The sequence below is a fragment of the Phascolarctos cinereus genome, unplaced genomic scaffold, assembly GCF_003287225.1.
Source record: "Phascolarctos cinereus isolate Bilbo 61053 unplaced genomic scaffold, phaCin_HiC Scaffold_2;HRSCAF=192, whole genome shotgun sequence".
Classification (NCBI taxonomy): Eukaryota; Metazoa; Chordata; class Mammalia; order Diprotodontia; family Phascolarctidae; genus Phascolarctos; species Phascolarctos cinereus.
Window position 1 is genome coordinate 268,981,526 of NW_027555625.1, and position 21,024 is coordinate 269,002,549.

General features: G+C 36.3%; 1 protein-coding gene across 5 annotated transcripts in view; it reads right to left on the reverse strand.

The window, feature by feature from the left end:
* STXBP1 (syntaxin binding protein 1) overlaps positions 1-21,024 on the reverse strand; it is a 127,221-nt gene that overhangs the window by 18,291 nt on the left and 87,906 nt on the right. For all 5 annotated transcript variants that reach the window (XM_020965760.2, XM_020965756.2, XM_020965758.2 and 2 more), the window contains 6 exons: positions 11,363-11,447; positions 10,698-10,828; positions 8,898-9,005; positions 3,362-3,422; positions 2,427-2,492; positions 1,634-1,714 (listed from right to left, as the gene is read on the reverse strand). In XM_020965760.2, coding sequence (XP_020821419.1) covers positions 1,634-1,714; positions 2,427-2,492; positions 3,362-3,422; positions 8,898-9,005; positions 10,698-10,828; positions 11,363-11,447 — 532 coding nt within the window. The remainder of the gene's footprint in view (positions 1-1,633; positions 1,715-2,426; positions 2,493-3,361; positions 3,423-8,897; positions 9,006-10,697; positions 10,829-11,362; positions 11,448-21,024) is intronic.

Genomic DNA, 21,024 nt, shown 5'->3' on the forward strand with positions numbered 1-21,024 from the left:
AAAGGGCACATAAACCACAGAGATTTTGTGCACAAAGTGATATACTTTTTTACATGAGTGGCTGGGGAATTTGCTGGTGTGAGGCTGCCATACCTGTCTTGGTGTGCCCACTCCTGTTAACTCAAACATTGCTTGACTTCATGTTGGAACGACATTGCTTTTTTGGGAAGTTTTAGGTGCCGCTTCTACGCCTCTAGTCTTTACTGAATCTTCAACTTTTTTCTTTGCAGTCAAGTTCTTTTGGAAACAATGTTTTGTGTGTCCCAAGATAACAGACTAACTTGAAAACTGTCCCCCCCACCCCCCACCCCATACCAGCATACACCTCCACCTCATCTCTGATTCTTACACCTTCTACATGGATCTTTTCTTGATCCCCCAGCTGTCAGGACCCACCCCTTCCAAAATGTACCTTGTATTTATTCTGTATATACTTATTTATGTATGCATTGTCTCACCTGATAAAACATAAGCTCCTTGAGGATAGGGTCTGTTTTATTTTTGTCTTTGTATCCCTGGTACCTAGCACAGTGCCTGGAATATAGTAGGTACTTGACAAGGCTTACTGAGTGGGTGACCGATTGAAAGATCTTATGTACTTTTGAATTGCCTCAAAGTCTGTCTGTTTCTTTCACCCATGAGGCAGTCTAAGCAATTTCCCGAGAGGCTGGTCTGTTATAGTCCCTGTCTCTGACCACAGACAGTATGCATTCTTTGGGTAGGGTTGGACTAGATGACTTTTGAGGTTTTTCAACTCCAGGATTATGCAATTCTGGGATTCTCTGAATCCTAGAAAATTATGGCAAATGTTACAAGAAGTGATTCCAACTGCAGCACATTCTTATCTGTGAAACTAGAAACAGGGATATACACGAGGATTTAGAATGTTCTCAACGATCTTGTTTTTCTCTGGAATCTCTCCATGGAAATCAAGAGTGCATTTAGGTTAGGTAGGTATTATTTAATAATGTTATATTTATACAGTATATGATTAGTTATTCCATTCCTTGGAAATTGAGAGGACATTTAGTTAGGTAGGTGTTAACTTAATAATGTCCTATTTATATGACATATAATTAGTTATTCCATGTAATTCATGCTGAGAGATGGGTCAATACAGTTATTCCAATTTTTTGTAAGAAGAAAAGAAATTAGAAATAGTGATCAAATTAGTGGCAGAGGCAGAATTAGAAATCTAAACTCTAAGTCTCATTCTCAGTCTAAGTGGTCACACAGTCCCTCTAACTTGCTAGTAGGCTACTTTCTCTCTGTCCCTCTGATTTTTTTCTAGTCTCTGACAGTTGGTCAGTCTCCAATAGAAAGAAAAAGAAAATCCAAATGCATAAAAGAAATTCAGCTAGCACTCTCAGAATCTGCTTGCTACGTTCACACATCTGGCCATTTGGTGGCTTTGGAAAGAATCAAACATGCAATATCCAAACAGCACAGCACAGCATTTCAATCCAATTCAAGTCCTACCACTGAGAATGGAACTGTACTGGGTCCAGGGAGTAGAGACTATACCATCTAGTCTATTTCCCATGATTCTGTAGAATGTTGAAGGTCAGAAGTTAAGACCCATCTGGATGAATGCATAGGATAAAGGATTTACGAGAGGCTAAAAAAGGCCTACCTGCTCAACTCGGCAGAGTTTATCCACAGTGCCTTGGTAGTGCTTCATACAATCCTCAGCAAGGTGCAGATGAGTTGAATACTTTAAAGAAGAATACAACACTATGAACAATGCTATGTAAGTAAATGACTACTATAAACATCCTAAGACTTCAAATACTTGGACTAGAGAAAACAGGGAAATAGAATTTCTCAATAGGAAATTTGTGTCCCACTTCAAAAGAAAAATGTCATGTTTTATCTTCTAACGTAACTTATAGAAGCAGACAGAATCATCAAAATGCTAACTGAAAGCTAAGACCTGAATATGAGTATGTTACAACTACAATAAGCAATAGGAAGGAAAATCACAGAAACTATATTTATTCAGAGGCGACACTTATTAATAAATTAAATAGATATCATCTAACTCTTTCTCTGAATTCTCCCTACCAAAGAAATATCAAATTTTTTGGCTATATTAACACCATGGTGGGGCAAAGTAATGCCTGCAGGTACCATTAACTGACACTGGCAGTTCTATTACATACTGTAAGAGAGAAAAAGGAAAAAAGAAAAAGAGGAGAAACGAAAAAAGAAAGGGGCACGGGACAATACAACATCACCAACAACTGCTTTATGAACCACTTTATGATACCGCAGGTTGTTTTTATGTACCTCTGCCTCTACCCTAAATAATTTCTTACTAGAAAAGCCCTGAAAACCATCATTTCTAAGCACTTCTAACAGAAAATTAGAGTAATGTGGTTTATTAAGGAAAATAGTTCTACTCTGGGGCTTTTGGATTATCATACCTTGCTAAGTTCTTTCTGGTATTGGGGCATCTTCTTCAACATCTGTGACAGGTCCCTCATAGTGGTCTGGAAGGAAACAAAACCATAATGTTTTGTCTATTATTTATATACTGTTTCTGTAAAACAGTTTTCTATGATAGTAGCTGATGAGGTCCTTTCCTATTTTCAAATTTTGTGATTCTGTGAAACTTAACATAAATTTTTTAATTTGAAGAAGTAGTCAACTAAAGGCATGACTCTATGAGAGTTCTATTTTTTAGCTTAAAAATTATGTAAATATTGTAATCATCTTTGGGAAGGGGTTCAGGGGACTCTAAAGTCCAGAAACATTTGGTACCAATAAGAAATATTATCTGTGATTTAGGGAATACAAAGTTTATGTTTCAATGTATGAGATACTTCCTAATTGGATCATTCAATTCAATAATTCAACAAATATTTACTATTATTTATTACTAATCAATGCTTGCATGAAAGCTTAGTCCCACTCTCACACATTCATAACCCATGCAATCCTCTATAGAAACGGATACTCTCATGAGTTCAATAGGTTTGTCCAATGATATAATCACCAGCTAAAAAGTGGTAAGAAGGCTCAACACCATGAGAATTAAAATTTTTCATTTCTTGTCTTGGCAAGGACAATACAGCTTCTCTTTGTTTTCCCCAGAATGATTCAAGGCAACAAATACTGGATTACATGGCAATGAAAACAAAATTAAGCTTAGTCACAGATTGAGTGGTCAGTCTAGAACTTAAATTCAGAAATTAGTAAAATTAGTGATAAACAAAATATCTGACCTAACATGATGAAATTCTCACCCCCATTTTCCTAATTCTGTGCCTCTGTATCATCTCTCTTTTCTTACCCATCTATAATAAAGGGAAATTGAAGATTAATTTAAATTACATTTGAGCATCATTGATAGGTTCACCTTTTCGCCTGTGTTCATTCTTTTGCTGGAAGAAAAATCTTTCAGAGAACGGGTGACCTCTCTGAAAAAGAGAAAGTAACATTTAGAGAATGCCTCTATGTAGGTGCTATAAAAATACTGTGCGCTCTCTCTCTCTTTTTTTCCCTAACAAAATCCTGTTTGGCATTCAAAGCCCTTCTTAATATATTCTTCCTCTCCCACCACACTTTTCCAGTCTTCTTTTTTTGGAGGAAATGACTTACCCAGGGTCACACAGCTAGCCAGACTTGACCTCAGGTCCTCCTGACTCCAGGGCTGGTAGTTTATCCACTGAGCCACCTAGCTGACCCCTTCCAGTCTTCTTGTTAAAAATTTTTATTTAAAAAAATTTCTAATTTATTATTATTATTATTATTATTATTATTATTATTATTATTATTATTTGGTGAGGCAATTGGGGTTAAGTGACTTGCCCAGAGTCACACAGCTAGTAAGTATTATGAGTCTGAGGCCAAATTTGAACTCAGGTCCTCCTGATTCCAGGGCCAATGCTCTATACACTGTACCACCTAACTGTCCCTATTACTTATTTTGAATATTTTTTTCTTTTTAAATTATGAGTTCAAAATTCTCTCCCTCCCTTCCATCCTTCCCCCACTCACTTAGCAGACAAGAATGTGATATCAATTACACATGTCAAATCACACAAAAATATTTCCATAATTAGCTATATTTCAAAAAAAGGCAAGAAAAATAAAATGAGAAAATCATGCTTCAATTTGCATGCAGAGTTCATCAGTTCTCTCTCTGGAAGTGGACAGCATTTTTTCATCATGAGTCTTTTGAAACTGTCTTGGATCATTGTATTGATCAGAACAGTCAAGTCTTTCACAGTTGATCATCATTAAAATGTTGTTACTGTGCATAATGATCTCCAGGTTTTTGTCACTTTACTTTGTATCAGTTTATATAGTTCTTATTATGTCTTTCTGAAATCATTCCCCCTTGTCATATCCCACAGCACAATAATACTCCACCACAATCATATGCCACAACTTGTTTACCCATTCCCTAAATGATGAACATCCCCTTGATTTCCAATTCTTTGCCACAATAAAAAGCTGCTATAAATAGTTTTGTACATATGGGTCCTTTTCATTTTATCTCTTCGGGATACAGATAGTAGTAGAACTGCTGGGTCAAAGGGTATGTGCAGTCTGATAGCTCTTTGGGCATAGTCCCAAATTGTTCTCCAGAATGGCTGGACCAGTTCACTACTCCACCAGCAATTAGTGTACCTATTTTTCCCTTATCCCCTCTAGAATTGTCATTTCTGATAGGTGTGAAGTGTTACATCAAAGTTGCTTTAATTTGCCTTTCCCTAATCAATAGTGATTTAGAGCATTTTTTTCATATGATTACAAACAGCTTTGGGGTTTTTTTTCTTCTGAAAACTGCCTGTTTATATCCTTTGACCATTTATCAATTGGGGAATGGCTCTTATCTTTTATTAATTTGACTCAGTTCTATACTCAGTATATATTTGAGAAATGAAACCTTTATCAGAGAAACTTGCTATAAACATTTTTGATGTTACTTCATCGTCTATGGCACCTGTTAGCAAAATGTAGTTTTCTTGATTATCCTTTTTAATTAGGCCTATTTTTGATTTTGTTTTGTCTGAAATCATGATTGCTACCCCTGCCTTTTTTTTTTCTTTTTTGGTTTAGCTGAAGCCTATTAGATTCTGCTCCAGCTCTTTAACTGTGTGCGTCATTCTGTTTCAATGTGTCTTCTGTAAACAACATATTGTTGACTCTGGTTTCTAATCCATTCTGCCACCTGCTTCCATTTGATGGGTAAACACATTCAATTCACATTCACAGTTATGATTACTGTGTATTTCTCTCCATCCCAATTTCTTTTGTTTCATGTTCTTCTCTCTCTTTTTATCCTATTCCTCCTCAAAAGCCTACTTTGCTCCTAACCAGTGCCTCCCTTAATTTGTTCTCTCTTTTATCATCCCCTTCACCCCCATCACCAATTTCTCTTATCCCCTTACTCTCTTATCTCCTACTGGGTAAGTTACATTTCTATAAACAACTAAATATAAGTGTGTGTGCGTGTGCGCGTGCGTGTGCACGTGCGCGCGCGTGTGTTTGTTTTCCTTTCCTCTTTGAACCAATAAGACTGAGGTCCAAGAATTGCCCACCTCCCTATCCCCCTCCCCCTCCACTGTAAAAGCTCTTCCTTGTACACTTCTTTTACGTGAGAAAATTCTCCCCATCCTACCTCTCTCTTCCCTCTTCTCCTCTTTCTCACTCTTTTATTATTTTGGGGGGAGGAGATCATTTCAACAAAATCAACTCACATCTATGCCCTCTATTTAAAATCCTTTCAACCGCCCTAATAATGATAAATTTCTTAGGAGTTACATATATCATCTTCCCATTTAGAAATACAAAGTTTAACTTTATTGAGACGTTTATGATAACTCTTTCATATCTATCTTTTTATGCTTCTCTTGAGTCTTGTATTTGAATGTCAAATTTTCTGTTCAGCTCTCTTATTTTCATCAGGAATACTTTAAAGTCCTCTATTTCATTAAATATCATTTTTTTCCTCCTGGATTATACTCAATTTTGTTGGGTAAGTGATTCTTGGTTGTAATCCTGGCTCCTCTGCCTTCTGAAATATCATATTCCAAGCTCCCTGATCCTTAACATGGAAGCTACTAAACCTTGAATAATCCTGACCATGGCTCCACAATATCTGAACTGTTACCTTCTGGCTGCTTGAGGTATTTCTCTTTTGACATGGAAGCTCTGGAATTTGGCTCTAATATTCCTGGGAGTTTTCACTTTGGGATCTCTTTCAGGAGGTGATTAGTAGATCCTTTCCAATTCTATTTTACCCTATGGATCTAAGATACTGGAGCAGTTTTCCTTGGTAATTCCTTGAAATATAATGTCTAGGCTCTTTTTTTGATTATGGCTTTCTGACAGCCCAATAATTCTTAAGTTATATCTCCTCAATCTATTTTCCAAGTCAGTCCTTTTTCCAATGAGATATTTTACATCTTCTTCTATTTTTTCCATTCTTTTGACTTTGTTTTATTGTTTCTTGATGTCTCAGACAGTCATTAGTTTCCATTTGCCCAATTCTAATTTTTAAGGAATTATTTTCTTCAGTGGGATTTTGTAACTCTTTTTCCATTTGGCTAATTCTGCTTTTTTAAGTTCTTTTCTTCAGTGAATTTTTGTAACTCCTTTTCTATTTGGTCTATTCTGCTTTTTAAATTCTTTTCTTCAATGAATCTTTGTGCCTCTTTTACCACATTATTAATTCTCTTTTCATAATTTTCTTGCATTGTTGTCATTTCTTTTCCCAATTTTTCTCTACTACTCATCTTTCTTTAACTCTTCCAGGAATTCTTGTTCATCTTGGTCCAATTAGCAATTTTTTTTGAGGCTTTGTAGCTGGTTTTATAGTGTTGTCATCTTCTTAGTTCATGACTTGGTCTTCCCTGACACTGTAGTATCTTTTTATGGTTAAATTCTTTTTTTGTTGTTCTTTGCTCATTTTCCAGCCTATTTCTTGACTTTGAACTTTATGTTAAAGTTGGATTCTGCTCACCTGAGGGTGGAGAGGCACTGTCCCAAGCTTCAGACTTTTTCATGCTGCTATTTCCAGAACTAGTTCTGGGGGTCTGTAAGTTTTTGACGCTTCCAAGGTGGTGTGATCCTAGGAGAGGTATGGTCACTGCTCTCCTGATTTGCACTCTGGTATTTAGCCAGGATGGGCCCCTGGTCTCCTGCAGTCACAAGCACTAGTTTTCTCTTTGCCTTGGAATTGCAACCAGGGCCCCTGCTCCCTTGTGACTGATCCTCGTGCTCCTCTCCACCCTGGAACTGTGACTCAGAACTGCATATGAGCAACAGAGTTGCTAATCAGTGCCAGCTGTACCCAGTGCAAGCAAATGGTTCCTCTGTATCTCTCTCTCACCAGTTGTCCAACCCCCTTACCATCTCTGGGCTGAAAGTTTCCAAAGCTGCTGCTGGGGCCACTGTTGCTGCTACCACATGTGTAAGCTCAGGCTTCAACCTCGGTGTCACAAACTTCTCCTGACAACCTCCTAAGTTTTCTTAGGCCAGAAAAAATGTCTCACCCTGACCTTTTGTTGGCTCTTACACTCCAAAATTTGATTTGAGGTGTTAAAGCTGTTTGGAGGGAAGTGTTAAATAAGTTGAACTAGTTTGTCTTTAATTTGTCATCCTGGCTCCACCCCCTCCTTTCCAGTCTTCTTACACATTATTCCCCACCACGTAACCTTCAATACCTTGACACTGGCTTCTGGACTATTCCAAGCAAGATCAGGCTACTCCCTCTCTCAGACCCTGGTATTTTCTCTGGCTGTCCTTTATGTCTGGAATGCTTTTCCTTCTCATCCCTGTCTCCTAGCTTCCATGGCATACTTCAAGTCCCAAGTAAAATTTCATCTTCAACAGAAAGCCTTTCCAACTTCTCTTAATAATAATGCCTTCCCTCTGTTAATTATTTTCTATTTATCCTATATATAGCTTGTTTGTATGTATCTGTTTGCTTGCTGTCTGTAAGCTCCTGTCTTTTGCCTCTTTCTGTATTTCCTATTATGTGACTAGCACATAGCAGGCATTTAACAAATGCTAACTGTCTACTGATCAATGCCACCAATCCACTTCATAAACAGGGCATATATATGTTGAGTTTTTCTACATTACTGATGGATTTGCATATACAATCCATCCAGACTCTTACCTGGACAACAGCACATATGATATATAGGAGATGGTTACTCTAGTTTATAAGAAGCAGTCTCTGGTAAGTGAACAGTTAACAGATATATGTGGGGATTAAATGCATGACCCTGGCGACATTAGCACCATGATCTTTTCAACTGAATTACTATGTCATTTTCCCACTTTCCTTCCTTACGAATCTATGTATGACATGGATTCACTATAGAGTCTGTTATTTTTTATAAAGCAGAATGAACAGGGAAGATTTCAGTAATGGAAACATTGGTTTGACACATTTCAGCGAAATCAGCTACCTCTCAGAAAATCTGAATGGGATAATAAGATGAATATCATATTTAAAATGTAAGAGATAAAGTAGAACCTAAAAGAAATCTGAATTGTGCTTCTTACATATGGATCTTTCTAACAAAAATCATACTTTAGCAATCACTTAATATGCTTCTAATTTTAATATTCCATATTTATAAATCACTTGTCTATAAGAGCCCCAAATGCATCCCATAATCCCTTACATTCCTAGTACAGCATGGGTATAACCCCAATTTTACAGTTGGTAAAACAAACACTTAGAGATACAACAGAACCTGTTCATACAAATCAGCAGTTTGGTAGCTCAGTCAGGCAAAGAAGTTATGTTTAATCACTCATAGCTCAGCATTCAGTCTATATTACCCAGTCTAAATACATTGTTGAAAGCTGTTAAATATTAAAAAAAAATTCATTCATTGAGAACAAATGGGAAAAAGAGAAACACTTACTGGGATACCTCTGCAATGTGTTTGTGGCGCAAAGCTATCCACAGATCATCATCTTCATCCAGAAGAACTTCTTTCACTCGAGCTTCTCCAATCCCACTTGTCTCATACCTGGAGAAAAGATCTAACTCAGGTGGAGAAAGCTCTAACTCGAGAAATATATCTGTTCTTACATGTCCTCTTCCCTCCCTCCTCCCAGGTAGTTTTATTTCTTTCATTATGTGGTAAGAATTACAGCCAGGACGTACTAAGTTGCATACCCATCTGATATGTTACTTCTGGTCTACTATAGCAACATTCAACAGAGGAGATAATCACTAGGGCATGGAGATAAAATGAAGATCACAATGAAATCGTGACTTTAATTTTAAAATATCTTTACAGTGTCAGCTTGTATGTTCTCTACTAGAAACAAGCTGGTACAATAAATTTTCTGTAATAAATTTTTATCTACTTAAGGAAAAGGTCAAAAAATTTTTTTTCTCCTCTGGAATAAAATTTGGGAACAGTTCCCAAAATGTATTGTCTCTAAATAGCTTTAACTACTTGCCTGACGCCAGTTCTGTGTATATTCTATATACAAAGCTATTAAGATTCAGTTGGGCAACAATTATTGAGCAATAGCTGAACAAACATAAATGTAATTGAATATATGCATATAAGTAATGGAAAATATAAAATTCAGAAAAACATGGGGAAGACCTGTATGAAGTAACAGAGAGTTAAGAAAGCTAAGACAAATGGATAACACACACAACTACAATTTAAACAAAGAACACCATAAGGAAACCAACTCAGGTCAAATGTAACAAAGAATGTTTGTACTATCCTATCAAAATTAATGCACCTATACTTTCTGTTAACAATCAGTAAACTAAAAAAGTAAAGAGTGATGTATCATCAGTCATTAGGTCTGATGCTTAACTGTTTTCAGGCAACATGTATATGTTTGGGAAGTGTTGTGTGTCAAAACAACATATGTCAACAAAAATTATATATGCATTTAGTCACGAAAGATTTTATCAATTTCAAGACAGTAACTGAAAAAAGAGTGGAACTCATAAATCTTTAAATTTTTATTTTAACCTTAATAATTAATGACAGCATGCAGTTTTAAAATAACAGCACTGTAACAACATTTCAGCACAAGAAAAGACTGGCTTTCATTATTCAGAAAGTCCCAATGAGAACTTTATGCCTGGAAAAAAACTGATTCCCTTATTGTGAAGGACAGGACCCCTTTTCTCTACTGAACAGTCAACATAGGCTAGTTAATAAGGACTTTGCCGATATTTTAGGGATAGTCCTTGTCCAATAATATTAATAGATTTTAACCAAAAATAGGATAAAATAGCATATCGCAGTCACACAATTTAGCATAGACCTATAGACTCACTGAATAAAGTGTTATTCAAATTTCTGCTTTTCCTCTAATATCGTAAACATAATTCTACATGTGGTAATGCTGATTTTGTGGGCTTTTGGGAGACTCTGCAAACCAAGCAGCAAACTGTGTTAGTGTTCCACCTTTTTCCAAGACTAAGCATTTTCTTCTTTCTAACCACTGATTTCGTGAACAAACTAGGAATTTCCCAAGTATTAAGAACTAAGAAGGCAAACAGCTGTTTGACACAAATAACATTTTAAACCTGTCACGTAGTAAAGAATATTGACTTATCTTATAACCCATGTGCACCTCAAGAGTGTGGATAGGCTGGCTGAAAGTTTTAGTAAACTTACAGGTTTCCCCAGATTATCTGCAAGGCAGCCACATTTAAGGTCTATAATCACCAAGTTACTCACTTGTATACATCATTCTCAATAGGCAACAGGTCATAGCTCATAGCCTGAAAAGTCAACTCATGAAGCACAGGAGAACTGGGGTCAAAACCGCGATCCAGTATGAGGAGCTGGGAACGAGCCTTGTCTGGACCCTAAGAAATGAAAAAGTAAGACATCTTGCTTTCATAGCCAGTAAAATGCAAAACTAGTGTCTAGAAGTAGTATTATACTTATACAAAGGCCTTCATTTCAAACTAGGATATAAATCATGAAGTTAAATCTCCCCTGCCCTTCCCCTCTCCCCTAATTACACATAATAGCCTTCTCACAGTTTTTCAAAAGACCAGTAACTAGGTTAAAAAATGCATATGGAATAATATGAAAATTGTCATCTTCCACAAGTGTTTCATATATCTGATGTGTAGCTTTTTTGGGGGGGGGGTTAGGCAATAGGGTTAAGTGACTTCCCAGGGTCACAGTGTTTTGTGTCTGAGGCTGGATTTGAACTCAAGTCCTCCTGAATCCAGGGCCAGTGCTCTATCCACTGTGCCACCTAGCTGCCCCTTGATGTGTGGTATTTTCAAGGTAATATGTTACTAATGTAGGTCTTTTGCATGGTATTCTATTTTTCTCTCACTCAGCTTGTGTTCACTTAGGTAAAGAACAAAGTAACTTTTAGACCTTACCTCTCCCATGGTTGGGTCATCAGCTTTGTAGGCATCTAGTTTGTCTTGAATTAACTGGGCCAACATGGCATTGTCTTTGTAGTCCCTGTCAAACGTGGAACAAAAAATAAGATTCTGTTCAACAGGATCTGGAACCATCCTGATACAATTATGATGGAAGTTTCAGTAAGTTATACGTTCTTACAGATACTTTAAGCAAAGAGTTTTACAATTTACTATTGATACTGTGTGACCTTCAAATTCTATTTTGGTCAGTATGTCCCCAAGAAAATACAACCCAAAGGAATACCGATGTTGAAGATATCTCCAATAACCTAACCTCTCAGTTCTTTGACCTTTTCTAACCCAATTCAGCCACAAATCAGCACACACCTTAAATGTCAACATTTCTCAGATTGTACCATCTCTGAAATCTAAAACTTTTAAGTTCCATTCTCCAACCACAATCCTTTCTCCTTCTACCCCTCTCATTTTGTTACATTAAACCTACTTTTCTCATTGCAATTTGATTAACTGACTCTTCTCCTAATTTTATTAGTCCGTGTCCCCCAGCCCTACGTAAACTTGTCTTCCTTTACTTAATCATAACTTTTTTTCATTTTATCTTTCCCTATGCCTTACAATTTGTACCTCTATTCTTGATTCCAACCATGAGCTCCGTTTCTTTAATCCCTCTCTATTTTTTCTAGACCATCAGGCCTATGCTGGCATAGCTCTCTCTCCTCTCTAGACCATTTAGTGAATTAGTTCAACTCAAATTTATCCTCTACTCTCAAATCCCTTGCCCCCTTGTCCTATTAATGATCATAACTTGCCAAATCCCAATCCTGGATTACTCCCATCTCCTTTCCTTCTATTCACCTGCTGCTGTTTAATACTGGGAAAATTCATGAAACAAGTAGATCCACTACAAATTTGTTACAGAATCTCAACTGTCTTTTATTGCAATAAAGCAATCCTTTTTTTACGTCTTCTAGTTGATTTGCTACCCCTCTCACTACAGAGGCTATTCCACCTTTTCCTCCTTTCTCAAGCATCCCACCACAATGTTTCCCTCCACCTATTCAGCTGAGGACCTAGACATGTATTTCACTGAAAAAACTGAGGCCATTTGCTGACATTCTTTCTTCTCCTCTCCTCAGCTTGCATCACTCAGACATCTCCCCTATCTTCTCCACTTCTTTTTTAAAAATAAGTTTTTATTAATGTTTTTTAGTTACCATAGTCACCCCCTGCATTTCTCTTCCTTTCAGAGAGCCATCCTACATAACAAATAGTATCTTTAAAGACAAAAAAGGGGGAAAAATCAGCACAACTGATACATCAAAAGAGTCTGAAAATATGTGCAATGTGTAAACTCATAGACTTCCTCCTTTTTCAAAGGGGTGGGAATGTCTTCCCACAGCTCTTCTTTTGAGCCATTTTTGTTCTTTGTAATTTTGCCACATTCATTTTTGATTGTGTGCAGTTGTTCTTTTTGTTTACACTGCTATAGATATTGGGTATATTATTTTCTTGGCTCTGCTGACTTCACTTTGCATCAGTTCATGCACGTGTTTGCATGTTTCTCTATATTTATCACACACATCATTTCTTACAGGACAGTAATATCCCATTATATTCACGTGCCATGTTTCATTTAATCATTCTCTAATAAATGGGCATCTACTTTGTTTCTGATCCTTTGCACAAAAAGTATTGATATAAATGTTTTAGTATATATGAGGACTTTCTTCAATAGTCTCCCTGGAGTATAAGCATAGTAATGGTGTCTCTGGGTCTAAAGATATGGACATTTTATTTTATTTTATTTTATTTTTTGGCTTTTTGGTGATGCAGTCGGGGTTAAGTGACTTGCCCAGGGTCACACAGCCAGTAAGTGTCAAGTGTTTGGTGTGAGGCCAGATTTGAACTCAGGTCCTCCTGACTTCAGAGCTGGTGCTCTTTCCACTGCACCACCTAGCTGCCCCAGATATGGATATTTTAGTTACTTTATTCATATAATTTTAAACTGCTTTCTAAAATGGTTGGAACGACTGACAACTTCACCAACAAATGCATCAGAATGCCTATCTTCCCACAACCCATCTAACATTGACTATTCCCCATCTTCTGTAATCTTAGACAATTTTCAGAGGGTGAAGCAAACCCTCAAGGCTGTTTCCATTTGCATTTCTCTTATTATTAGTGATCTAAAGCAGTCTTTCATGTGGTTGTTAAAAGTCTGTAATTCTCATTTTGAGAAGAGTTCATTCATATCTTTATTTATTTGGGGAATGGCTCTGGGACTTCTCTATCTGTTAACTATTCACACGTCTTAGATACTTAAACTCTCATCAGAGAAACTGGACACAAAGATTTTTTCCCATTCTACTGCTCCCATTCTTATCCTGAGTGCATTAATGTTGTCTGTATAAAAGCTTTTCAGTTTAATGTAATCAATATTATCTACTTTATCTTTTGGTTATTTGGTTATCCCTTACTTGGTTATGAATGTATTTTCTACCCACAGCTGTGAAAGGTATGATCTGTTTTTCTTTATTATATAAATTATTATTTATTAGTTAAAAGTCACATAATCATTTAGAATATATTGTGGGATATAATGTAAAGTGTTGGTCTAAGCCTAACTTCTACCAGACTGCTTTCTAGTCTTCCCAGAAATTTTATTAAATAGGAAGTTCTTTCCTAAGTAATTTATAGTTTCTGGTTCACTGAATACTGAGTTATTGGGTTCTGCTGTTTCTGATTCTTCCTTGTCTAGTCTATTCTACTAATCCACCTTTCTATCTTTTTAACCAATACCAGATAGTTTTGATGACTTCTAATTTATAATATAGTTTGAAGTCTCTGAAGTGCTATTCCTCCGTTGTTTCAACTTCTTCTCATCATTTCCCTTGATATTCTAGATCTTTTGTTTTTCAAAATGTATTTTATCATTTTAACAAGTTCTATAAAAGATCCCTTTGACAATCTCATTGATACAGTATTAAAAGTATAAATTATTATTGGTAGTATTATCATTTTTATTACATTGGCACAACCTAGCCATGAGCACTGAAGAATTCTGTTATTTAAGTTGTTCTTTGTTTCTTTAAAGAACATTTTGTAACTGAATCTATGTAGGTCTTTTGTATGCTTTGGCAGACTGAACCCCAGATATTTTTTACATTTTGTAGCTATTTGGAATGATATTTGCCTTTCTATTATTGCCTCTTGGATTCTGTTCTAATTAGGTAGAAATGTAGTCAATTTTTGAGGGTTTCTTTTGTAGCTTGATGAAGTTATTGTCTCAATTACTATCTCTGCTGATTCCCTAGAAATTTCCAAGGAAACCATCATCTCTTCAGCAAAAAAAGATAAGTTTTATCTCCTATTAACCTATCTTGCATCTTTAATTTCTTTCTCTTGTCTTACTGCAATTACTAGTATTTACAGAATTATATCAAATAATAGTGGGGAGAGTCTGGGCATCCTTGCTTCACTTGCCTATTTAATGGAAAGGGTTCTAGTGTCATCTCCATTGCACGTAATAGGTTTTAAATATACTTTTTACGATATTTAAAAGTCCTTCTATGCCTATAATTGTAGGGTTTTGTTTTTTTTTTAGCATAAATAAGTACTGTATTTGTCAAAGGCTTTTTCTGCAGATAATCATGTGATTTTGGATATTTCTGTTTTTAATATGATTGTTAATTATTTTCTAATGTTAAACCATTCTTATATCCCTCGTATATATCTTAGTCAAAATGAATAATTTATTGGATAAATCACTGTCTGACAGTATTTAACCGAAAAAAATTAAATTACATTCATTAATGATACTGGTCTCTTAATGATAGAGTTCTTTTCCTATGATTTATCTTTCCCTGGTTTAGGTATTAGTACGATATTTGTTTCATAAGAGGAATTTGGTATGGTGCTTTTTTCCTTGATTTTTGAGAATAATTTGTGCAGTATGTAATTATTTTTTAAAAGTCTAGAAAGATTTGTCAACCATTGTGGAACGTCTGTATGCTTTGGTACTGTCTGCCATGGAAATATCCCTGAATATAATAATCTACCTGTGAATATCTTAAATGCTGAAATAAAAATGAGAAACATGCTGTTTATATGATCCCAGTTTGACGATTTGAAAAGGAATGGAAAAAAATAAAAGTCTGAAAAGAATTCTCTGATGAATCTACAGGATCACTAGTCTTTTCTTCGGTAATTCCTTTACAAAAGTTTCTATTTCCTTCTCTGAGACTGAGTTATTTAAGATCTCTGTTTGGGCCTTCTGTTAGTTTGGGTATTTTGCATTATTTAAAGGTATTCCTCTACTTCTTTGGGGTCTCTGTTTTGTTAGCATTTAATTGTGTATTATTCTTTTGATTTCTTCTGGTTTTGTTGTAATTTCACCTCGACATCTGCTATTTTGTTGATCTGATTTACTGCTTTCTTTTCAATCAGACTGGCTAAAGATTTAGCAATTTTATTAGTCTTTTCAAAAAACCAGCCTTTAGTTTTATTTATCATTTCTGTAATTTTTTTCAGTTTCCAGTTTGTCTATTTTTCCTCTAATTTTTGGGATCTCCTTTTTATGCTTTAAAAGTTTGCTAATTTGCTGGCTCTCTAATTTTAAAAAAAATACACATATGGTTTATTAGTCTTCCCTTTTTCTATTTTGTTTATGTATGTTTGTTGCAATATAATTTTTCTCCTGACCACGTTAGCTGAATCCCAGAAATTTTGGTATGTTGTTATAGCATTATCATTTTCTTTCATTTAATTATTGTTTGCATAATTTGTTCTTTAATCCAATTGTTATTTAGGATTTCATTTTGAAGTCTCCAGTTGGGTCTGTGTGCTTTATTTGTGGTCCCTGAACTGATCACTATTCTTATTGCATTACAGTCTGTAAAAGATACGTTTATATTTCTGCCTTTTTACATTTGTTTGTAATATCTGTGCCCTAGCATACGGTCAACTTTTGTAAAAGTTCCATATGGTAATAAGAAATACATATTTTTTTGTAGTCCCATTTAAAAAGATGCTATAAGTATTTTAGGGAAAGAAAGAAGCACTGCTACAGCGCCTACTATGTACCACGCACTATGCTAAGTGCTTTACAAATATTATTTCATTTGATACTCATAACAACCCTGCAAAGTAGGTGCTATTGTTATCCTCATTTTACAGTTCAGGAACCTGTGGCAAACAGAGGTGAAGGGAATTGACCAGGGTCATGCAGTTAGAAAATGTCTGACACTGGATTTGAATTCACATCTTTCTGAATCTGGGCTCAGCACTCTATCCACTGCGTCACCTAGCTCTAATTTCTCCAATAATGTGTTTAGTTCAATATTTTACTTTCGTTTATTTTTCTATTAGACTTATCCAAAACTGAAACGTACACTGAAATCACGCTATTGTATTAATGTCAATGTCTTCTTGTCGTTCAATTAATGTTTCCTTTATGAATTTAGATGCTAAGTCATTAGTAGCATATAAGTTTGATACTGACATTGGTTTGCTAACCATGGTTCCTTTCAGCATACTAGTTTCCTTTTTAGGTTTTGAATGTTTGTTTTTGCTTTGTCTGATAGCATGATTGTAACTCCTGCTTTTTTGGACTCACTTGATGCACAGAACATTCCTTCCAGCCCCCCATTTCTATTCTGTTCAAGATACCCAAGATGCAATTGCTGATGTTGGACTAGAGCTCGGGACAGAGACCAGGGCTGCATATATACATCTAGGAATCATCTGCACAGGGACGACAACTGAACCCCCCCATGGGGGAGCTGATGAGATTACCAAGCAAGATAGTGTAGAGAAAAGAAGAGGGTCTAGGACACAGCCTTACGGAACCTGAATGAAGATTAGTAAAGGAGACTGAGGAGAGGTCAGATAGGTAGGAGGAGAAAGAGTCACAAGAAAACCACAAAAATACCTACAGAGGAGTGAGGATCCAGGTGACCAACAGTGTCAAAGGCTATAAAAGAGGTCCAGAAGAATGAAGATTAACAAAAGCCTATTAGATTTGGTAGTTAAGAGATCATTCCTAATTTTGGAGAGGGTAGCTGCTATCACATGGTATAGTCAGAAGCCTAATTACACATGACTTAGAAGTGAGAGGATACGTGGAGGTCCTAAGTTTAGACAGCTTTCTCAAGGAGTTTAACTAAAAAGGGGAGAAGAGGTCTTGGACAACAGCTAGCGAGAATGTCCTACACACCCAAACTCAACATATCCAAAACTGAACTCAACGTCTTTCCCCGAAAAACCTTATTTTTTTTCTTAACTTAACCATTGCTGTTGAGGGCATCATCTTCCTGCCAGTGACCCAGGCTCACCACCTAAGGGTCATCTTCTGCAATTCATTCTCTCTCTCTCTGCCTGCCCCCAAATCCAATTCGTTGCTAAGCTCTGCCAATTTTGCCTTTGTAACATCTCTCAGCAGACATCGCCATTACCTGCTGCAAGCTCTCATCGCCTTGCACCTGGATTACTGCAATAGCATTCTGGTTGGCTGCCCTGACTCAAGTCTCTTCTCCACTCCAGTCCATGCTCTAGTAAGCTGTTAAAGGGATTTTCCTAAAGCACAAGTCTCACCATAGCACCCCTCATCCCAACTTAATAATCTCCAGTAGCTCCCTACTACTTCCAGGATCAAATATAAAATCCTGTTTAACTTTTAAAGGTCTTCAAAATCTGGCCACTTTCCACTTCTCCAGCCTTCTTACACTTTACTCCCCCAATTCACATACTCTATGATCCATTGACACTGGCCTCCTTGCTGTTCCTCTCACATGACATTCTCCCATTCCCCTACTCTGTGAATTTTCAGTGGCTGCCCCCTCATGCCTGGAATGTTATCCTTCCTCATGTCTATCTTCTGGCTTCACCGACTTCCTTCAGGGCCTAGCTAAAATCCCACCTCCCACAAGAAGCCTTTCCCAATTTCCCTTATTGCTAGTGCCTTCCCTCTAAGAGTATCTCTAATTTATCCCATCTATATCTTATTTGTACATAGTTGTTTACATGTTGTCTCTCCCATTAGATTCTTGAATTTCTTGAGAACATGAACGGATTTTTTCCCCTTTCTTTGTATCCCCAACAGTTAGCACATAGTAAATGTTTGTTGACTTGTTGATTGGGGAAAATCATGAAACTGAATTGACTGATATCAATACAAAATTTTTACCTGACCTCAACAGGGTCCTTAATGACCTGTTATAAGTATGGAAGATGAGAGTAGGGTTAGGAAAGGACAGAAGAAAGGCTTGGAATATACAATGATGTATGAGATAGAAAACTGTTAACAGAAGAATAGGACTGCTGAGCAGCACAGAATAGGATCCAGCTGAGATTATCTAACAAATCCACTTCTGTGAGAAGAGTGAAGCCATGTAATCAATGTGAGATTCCTCAGGACCCTGTCCTTCACTATTCAAAACTTCTCAGAATCATCATACCCTAGTCCAGGGATGGAGAACCTGCAGCCTCCAGGACACATGTGGCCCCCTAGGTTCTCAAGTGCAGTCCTCTGACTGAAATCTAAACTTCACAGAACAAATCCCCTTAATAAAAGGATTTGCTCTATAAAACTTGGACTCAATCAAAAGGCCCCACCCAAGGACCTAGAAGGTGACATGTAGCCTCAAGGCCACGGATTCCCCACCTTTGCTCCATCCTTTATGCCACCTAGCTAACTCAAGAGAACAGACTTTAATAGGTATCCTCTGAAGTTGAAAAGTAGGAGTGTTTTTCAGAAGCAAGAAGTCAACGAGTAGCCACTAACTTTGATGTTTATAGAAGCCTAGGAGATTAGGGAATTGGATGGAGGAAGAGAGAGAGAGTGAGAGCGAGCACGTGAGAGAAAAAGCGAGTGAGCGAGAGAGAAGCAACTGATTAGGGGAAAATAAGTTTCTCCAATTTATTACATAAATAATATTTAATAACTGGTGTTGAGCTCTGAAAAAACGATTAATTAGAAAGTGGTTCGTATTTTAGTAACTTTAAAAAGAAATAGACAAACACACTCCCGGATTACTGCAAAACTCAAGATGATGAGAATGAATGTGCTAACAGGCTTAGCTGCAAACTAAAAGGGTGACAAGTCTACGCAGGCTTCATGTGAGACTGGCTGACCCTGAAATCTTGCTATATTTATATCTATGTGTGTGAGTATGTATGTGTGTAAGCATACGTGTGTGTATACATATATATATATACACACACATATATACAAACACACATACAAATACCTTGTTTTATTGGGCTCTGCAGATATTGTGTTTTTTACAAATTGAAGGTTTGTGGCAACTCTACATCAAACAAGTCTATTGGTACCATTTTTTCCAACAGTACGTGTTCACATTGTTTCTCTGCATCACATTTTGGTAATTCTTGCAATATTTCAAATTTTTTTCATTATTATTATTATATTTATTATGGTGATCTGTGATCAGTGATCTTTGATATTACTACTGTAATTGTTTCAGGGTGCCACAAACCACACCCATCGAAGACGGCAAACTTAATCAATAAATGTTGTGTGTATTCTGATTGCTCCCCCAACCGGCCATTCTACATCTCTCTCCCTCTCCTCAGGCCTCCCTGTTTCCTGACACAATAATATTAAAATTAGGCCAATCAATAACCCTACAATGGCTTCTAAGAGTTCAAAAGTCAATATATGCAGCAAACATCATTTTTGTTTTATTTTAAGAAAATTGCCACAGCCACCCCAACCTTCAGCAACCACCACCCTGATCAACATTGAGGCAAGATTCTCTACCAACAAAAAGATTACAACTTGCTGAAGGCTCAGATAGTGGTTAGCACTTTTTTAGCAATAAAAGTATTTTTAAATTACAACATATGCATTTTTAAAACATAATACTACTGCTAGACTACAGTATAGCATAAACATAACTTTTATATGCACTAGGAAACCAAAAAATTTATGTGACTCACTTTACTGAGGATTTTCACTTTATTGTGAAGTGGTTTGGAACAGAAACCACACTATCTCTGAGATATGCATACATATATGTATATACACACACATTTGCATGCATATATGTGTAAATAGATAACATGTACACAGATGAATAAATATGAAATTTATGCAGCAGGATTTTAATGATGACCACTCTCACATGTAGCCTATATGGAGTGGTGACCCCTCTGACGCTTGACTGATTACCATATTCATTCTCATCATCCTGAGTTCTAAGGTAATATAAAGTATATGTGGACATTTCTTTTATAATTACTAAAATTATAACCTTTCCTTCATTAATTGGTTCTCAGTCCACACTCCAGTTCATTAAATCTCACACACTTAATAAGGCGCAGAAACTTCTTTCTCCATAAACGACTGTTCATCTCCCACTATATCCAAACTCTTTCTATAATATATAATATAAATATATGTATCTATGTATCTGTGTTTGTATATGTATATTACAATATATAACACATTATAATATATAGAATTGTATTATAATACATTATGGTATATAAAATTATATATACTATAATAATTGTCTGTATGTGTACCTATGTACGTATGTTTAGATATGCATGTATATGTGTATGTCTGTGTATAAAGAAAACTGAGGATAATAATAACGAACGAATTGAGAGGAAGCCCCTAACTTCCATCACAC